At 42.8% G+C, this 6222-nt stretch overlaps 1 protein-coding gene across 1 annotated transcript in view; it reads right to left on the reverse strand.

Annotated features, from left to right (window-relative positions):
* The window catches only part of LOC135214744 (homeobox protein MSX-2-like), a 3133-nt gene extending 217 nt beyond the window's left edge, over nt 1-2916 (reverse strand). Inside the window, exons 1-2 of the mRNA XM_064249092.1 lie at nt 1941-2916; nt 1-913 (exon numbers count right to left, since the gene is read on the reverse strand). The exon at nt 1-913 is cut by the window's left edge and continues 217 nt beyond it. Coding sequence (XP_064105162.1) covers nt 441-913; nt 1941-2430 — 963 coding nt within the window. The 5' untranslated portion in view covers nt 2431-2916 and the 3' untranslated portion in view covers nt 1-440. The remainder of the gene's footprint in view (nt 914-1940) is intronic.
* Nucleotides 2917-6222: the final 3306 nt, after the last annotated feature.

A 6222-nucleotide genomic window follows, 5' to 3' on the forward strand; every position in this document is an offset into this window, starting at 1 on the left:
TACATAACGGCGCAGACGCTGTAACTACTAAGCCATCGAGGCATTTCTTTCCTACGGTGAGGAATGAGCGTCGTCGTTCATTTCTCTGCCAGGTGGGTATTGTTCGTGAAAGGATTGCTGATGCGCCTCCTGTTACACCCTCGTCTGTCCATAAGATGCGAGTGACGCCACCCCCGAACACAGACACCTGGTCAAGTGATATTTGACACACGCGAGAGAGAGAGAGAGAGAGAGCGGAAAAAAAATCAAAGTCACTTTGGGTCGCCCTCTTCATTGTCACGAATGAATAACAGGATCATTATAAGACAACGATATGACACTGACATCACTCTACTATCAGAGGGAGCTTCGTCTATTAGAACAGTCATCATTCTCTCGTTCATGGCCTCGCCATCATTGTCTGTCTAGGAACACTCCAATGGATATTTTCTTCGGAGCGTTTATTGTCGACACCCACCGGCACCTCCACCCACTCCCCCAGATGAGGGATTGGAGAACACGCCCACCGATAAAGGATGCTGCGGGCGCAAACTCGGGGGGGATAACTGATGCTGTGGATGCGCCAACGCGGGCGGGAGGAGGAAGGGCGGAAGGAGAGACGCCGGGGCCAGCAGGGGATTGTGGGGCAAAAGCGGCCTGGAGGTGTATCTCATCCTCTCCAGTTCCGCCTCCTTCAACCGCTTGTCCTTCGCCCTTCGGTTTTGGAACCAAATCTTGACCTGCGTCTCGGTCAGGTTCAAAGAGGCGGAGAACTCGGCCCGTTCTGCAATGCTCAGGTACTGCTTCTCCCGGTACTTCTTCTCCAGAGACAGGAGCTGCTGCGTTGTGAAGGGCGTGCGCGGCTTCCGGTTGGGCTTGTGCTTTCGCAGGTTGACTTTCACGGGACCAAGGAACTTCGGCGGCTCTGGGGATCCTGCAGCAGGAAAAAAAGAAAAGAAAAACAACGCATTACTTCCATGTAATTCATATCATTCATCTTTAAATAATATCTCTCAACAGGGAAAATCAAAACAAAAACTGACTTGATGGCTAGGCTGCTAGGCGTAATTACACATTGCATATTGCAACACACAACACACCACACACACACGCTTATATATATATATATATATATATATATATATATATATATATATATATATATATATATATATATATTATAAAAATCATGAAATGTATGCGTATGTGTGGGTGACTTGACAGTGTCATATATAGTCTACATTTTCTCATATCAAGCAATTAAGAGCCCAATATTAACTCAAATGTTTTAGGAAATAATGCTCGATTGCCTGAATTTTTAAAGTCGGTTTTATGTTATTAGTTCATTGAGTAAAAGAATTTTTCATTTTAGTTCTAATCCAAAGTTGGCTTGTTAAATAAGACACCTAGGAGTGTCATTAAATTTGAATAAAACACAATAAAACAAATCACTTCAAGCTCCAAGAAATTTCTATAATGACAAAGCTAATGATGAAAAGAAGCTTGACAGGCTCTTGCTTTTACAAGGATTTCTGAATAAAAGGTGGAAGAGAGCCTCTTTTCGATGACAACAGCGGAGGTGTAAATTTATTTTCGGAATATTAAAATAACGTCTGACCATAACGAGAAAATTCGGATTTTGTTTTCGCGATCAGAATATTAATGAGTTATTAGATGACTTTGTCAGGGTACCTACATATCAAGTTCATCTGATTCAAAAAGCGATCACTTTCATCTGACTAGGACAAAAGAACACGAACAAAATAATAATAATAATAATAATAATAATAATAATAATAATAATAATAATAATAATATTTCCATGCCGAGTTCTCACGTTATAAATCAGATTTATAATACGGCTCACCGAGTAATTCACGAGAAATATAAATGACTTGTCAGCGCTATTCAGCATGCCATCAAATACCCCCATTAATTTCGTATAATGCCCCGATACTCACTCGCTAACGCCCTGAGTGCCAGTTGGTGATGGAGGAGGAGGTTAGGAGGCCAAGTCCCTTGTAGCTGTGGAGCGATAACTGTGGAGGACGTTGATGCTGGTGGCAGTGGGGGTCCAGCTCCACCAAGGGAGCCTAATAAATTCGGCAGTGCTGGGGCGAGGCGGCTCAGGTCTTCTGGATCGCGGTTAACTTCACATCGACCGTCGTCGTCGATATGATCCGAATCGACATTGATCTCTTCGTCGTCGACTTCTTCGTCCAAGTCTTTCGCGGACAACCTATCCTCGGCAGGGGGCGTTAATGAAGTCTCCGGGAGTGGAACACGAGTGGTACCGATGCTCTCCGGCGACACGGGTTCCTTCGCTGCATCCTTCGACGGGGATGAACCAAGGATGGCATCGACGGAAAAGGAAAAGCTTTTCCGGACGACGGCGCTGAAGGCTGAATTATGACTTGCCCTGACGGCCTCGGCAGCTATGACGCCAGACATCGTCAGACTAATTAAATATGAACCAAAAAACGTGGGGCGTAGGCTACGATCGAATGTTTCTCCTGAAAGTCACACTTCAGCGTTCGTTCTCCTCTGAACTGAGTCTCTCATCATGAGGACGCGGATTTGCTCCCTGACAGGCGCTTTCGATTGTGGGTAGGACTCTCGCAGCACCGCGTCCGCCACAACGAAAACATCCGACCCAGATGTCTTGACAAAGCTCGGCCTCAATGTGTTCCCATGGGATCTATCTCTCTCTATGTGTGAACTTGCGACGCTCACGGGAAACTCTTTAAGTGGCACTTTCAGCGTGTTTCTCAAACGTCAGCTTCCGTATGTAAATGGGGAGGAAGGGGGAGGGGGAGAGAGAGATTCAGGGAAAACTCAAACCACTGGAGCGGATACGGATGTTTACACAAGTTATCAATTCACCAGCACGGAGTTAACTTAGGAGTCTTGGCTATCCCCAGCTACTAACTGGGACCTCTTACTCAGCGACGCCCTAACAGACCGTGCCTCCGCCCCTTACGATTACGTAACCCAATCATCACGGCGGACACTAATAGGGGGCGGAGCGTCTAACGTGACGGCAACCAGTCAGCGTGAAGATTAGTAAACACTCGGCACGGGCCATTAGGTTTATGGCAAGATTTACAGTTCAGCCGCTTGTCGAAGTAACCTGCCGAGTAGGAAGATCCCTACACGTCGGAATTTAACAGAGGAAAGTCCACCGAAATTGGGATTCTTTCCCCGCAGCGAATCGCGGGAAGTAGTGACGGTAATGAAATGGAAATCAACATCACCTCATCGGCCTTAATTGCGCAAGTGAGAGTTTGTCTAACTAGTGAGGGGAAAGGCAAATATGGGAGGCGGAGGTGGCCGGGACGTCGGCGCCACGGGAGGGACCGGGGGCAGAGGCAGAGGGGGAACGAACCTCCGCCACAATTAAAATGGGGTTGACATTTGATATGGTGTTTATTAATCAATTTATTCTTCTGGTTTATTGAGCTTTAGGCCTACCTTTGGATTAGGCCTAACTGCTTCGTTGAACCCCCATGACGAACCGTAACGAACCTTGACCAATCGTGATATATAAAATTCTGTAAAAAGAATAAAATAGAAATGCACTGATATATTAGGGCCTCCTCATAAAGACTGTTTTTTCACGTCACGCAAAATTAGTCATGGATGAAATAGAGCGCCCACATATATCTCACACCTTCAAATTTACTGCTCCAGAGTGCTCTGTCACACTTCTACAGTACATATATCAAGAATGGAAAAATATACTGCACTGTATGTCATTTGTTCATATTTTGTGATCAGTATTCTCTTTTATCAACTGTATCGCTCTCTATGTATAAATTAACACTTTTTAGTTGCGTTGAAATTAATGTCGTTTGTATCCAAGTATATATTTTATATGTGGCAACATATGTTTTGGTTCCTGCCGGACAGTTCATGTCGATTTGAAACATTTTCCGTTCAATGATGAAATAAGTCTGATGCTTCAAACATGAGAATGGGGTGTATTTTTCACCCTCCATTCACATCCCCCGTGTGAGCTCACATTTTTCGTTACATGACAGTCAACGCTGCCAACATGTTTAGAGCACGAGGGTCTACGCCGCCATACAAAAGAAAATCGGCGCGAACTGTAGGTGATAGATGCAATGAACCTTTCTCAACTCAATCTAGATCAAGGTTTTCTTAATAAAACAACAACAGGATCCTCTGACTCACTTTAATCTAATCGACATTTTGCAATATTATATAGTGTGACATCACAAGGGCACCAACCACTCTTCCTTCAGGGCATCAGACTCGCTAGAAATGAGCAGTCACCGAATGTCTGTTCTGGGAATATCTTTTTCCTGATTCCTACAGCTTTCCGATTTTAATGAGGCCTAATTTTAACTTTTTTTTCCAATATCACTGAGCATTGCTCTCAAGGGCTCCTTGGCTTCAAGAACTCTTACACACCAGGGCTCACTAGGCCTAGCTAGACCTATCCTCCTCCACGCAGACACTACTCTTTCTGAAGCATCGTGCCTGAGACTTATCTGGCACATTTTTGTATTTCTTGACGTATCTTTTCCTAAAGAACGAATTTTACCTCCCCTCAGTAAGGCAGAGAAAGTTTTCACTTTAGAAAAGAAGGTAGTCCGCTTTCTTCTTCTCCATTATTCTAATTCCATGAGTTAGTTTTCGTTCACAGAAGAAAAAAAAATATGAAAAGGAATAAATAACTAAAAGAAAGGAGAAAGGCAAACAACTCGAATTCTTTTCCATATCATCTTGGTATATGATCTCCAGCCGCCTGCTCGGGTTTCCCAGTCCTAAATTTATTGGAATACCTTTCGCATTTGCATCAGGAAGGCCACCGTGATCTCGAGAACCTGTCATCTCGCAGTACATTGCAGCATTCCTAAAATCATAAGTTGCCTCTCCTACACACCTGAGGCATATCCATTTGCGCGCTCTCTTCTCTCTCTCTCTCTCTCTCTCTCTCTCTCTCTCTCAAGTTTTAATTCTACCTCTCGTGCATCCCTTTACCTCGTCTACCTCGTTTCTCAGCAACGTGCTTAGCAGCCCCCTCCAGTATCTGTCTCCCCCCAACTTCACCCGCTCTCCCTTAACCATGTGTAACCAAACAGGGACATAATGGTAGGCAGGGAACCATATTTACGGGACCCTCTATAGACATAACTGCTCTTTCAGTAAAAATTATGGAGTTTTCGATGGTCCATATGGAAGAAGCGGGACACCGATTGAAGAGGGGAACTAAAATTTGCCCTCCCGGATGTTTGCTTCTATCCCTAAAACCCACCTTCCATTTATTCTCTCTCTCTCTCTCTCTCTCTCTCTCTCTCTCTCTCTCTCTCTCTCCACTTTTACCATCAGGTACGAGAATAAGAATGTCGATAACGTCACCGAAATATGAAAAGCGAACTCTTTCGAACGTGACCTCCGCTGTTGTGTCATGGAGAATCTAATCTAGTACAGCTGTTTATCCAGTCCCGCTAAGAACATCAGAGGTGAAACTTGTATGCATCTTCGTTTATGATGTATGGGAATAATTTGTATAGTAGGTGGGTTGAGCCATAAAGCTTTAAGGGGTATTAAACCTCGTCACTTATAACCGTCAAAAAATGATCCATTATCAGCAAGATAGCTTGGTCAGACATTAGCTCAAATTTGTCCTTGAGAAACAAACACTTAGAAACGAGCATCCAAAAACATGTATATGGATTTATGCAAAAGAATTTTATACCGAAACAGCGTTCTGAAAGTGGCATTAAAATGTATCTGAGATCTACTATCCTTGGCTATGAATACAATCCTTTGTCACAAACGAAGAAACTAGCTAACATCCTATGTTGCGGCCTTTACGAAGATATGATGATGAGGTTGAAATCAGTATCGATTCTCTGGCAAGAAAACAAAAATCTGACCAAGCTACTTACCTATAGGTGGACAGAAAAAAAAAAGTCAGATAAGGCTGAATGAAATGGCATGTTGGTGGTAGACACTTTTCTTTATCATCATTATCATGGATAAGAAGCCACTCATATAGAAGAAAAAGTAATTTATTAGGAGAGGAAACTTACAGTGCATTAGAAAATCTCATTTTTAAAAGAAGAGTAATATAAGAAAACCGGCAGAATGCAATATTATATATATATATATATATAATATATATATATATATATATATATATATATATATATATATATATATATTATACGCACACATATATATAATATTGCAGAATGCAATATTATATATATA

The sequence above is a fragment of the Macrobrachium nipponense genome, chromosome 46 (assembly GCF_015104395.2).
Source record: "Macrobrachium nipponense isolate FS-2020 chromosome 46, ASM1510439v2, whole genome shotgun sequence".
In the NCBI taxonomy this organism is placed as follows: Eukaryota; Metazoa; Arthropoda; class Malacostraca; order Decapoda; family Palaemonidae; genus Macrobrachium; species Macrobrachium nipponense.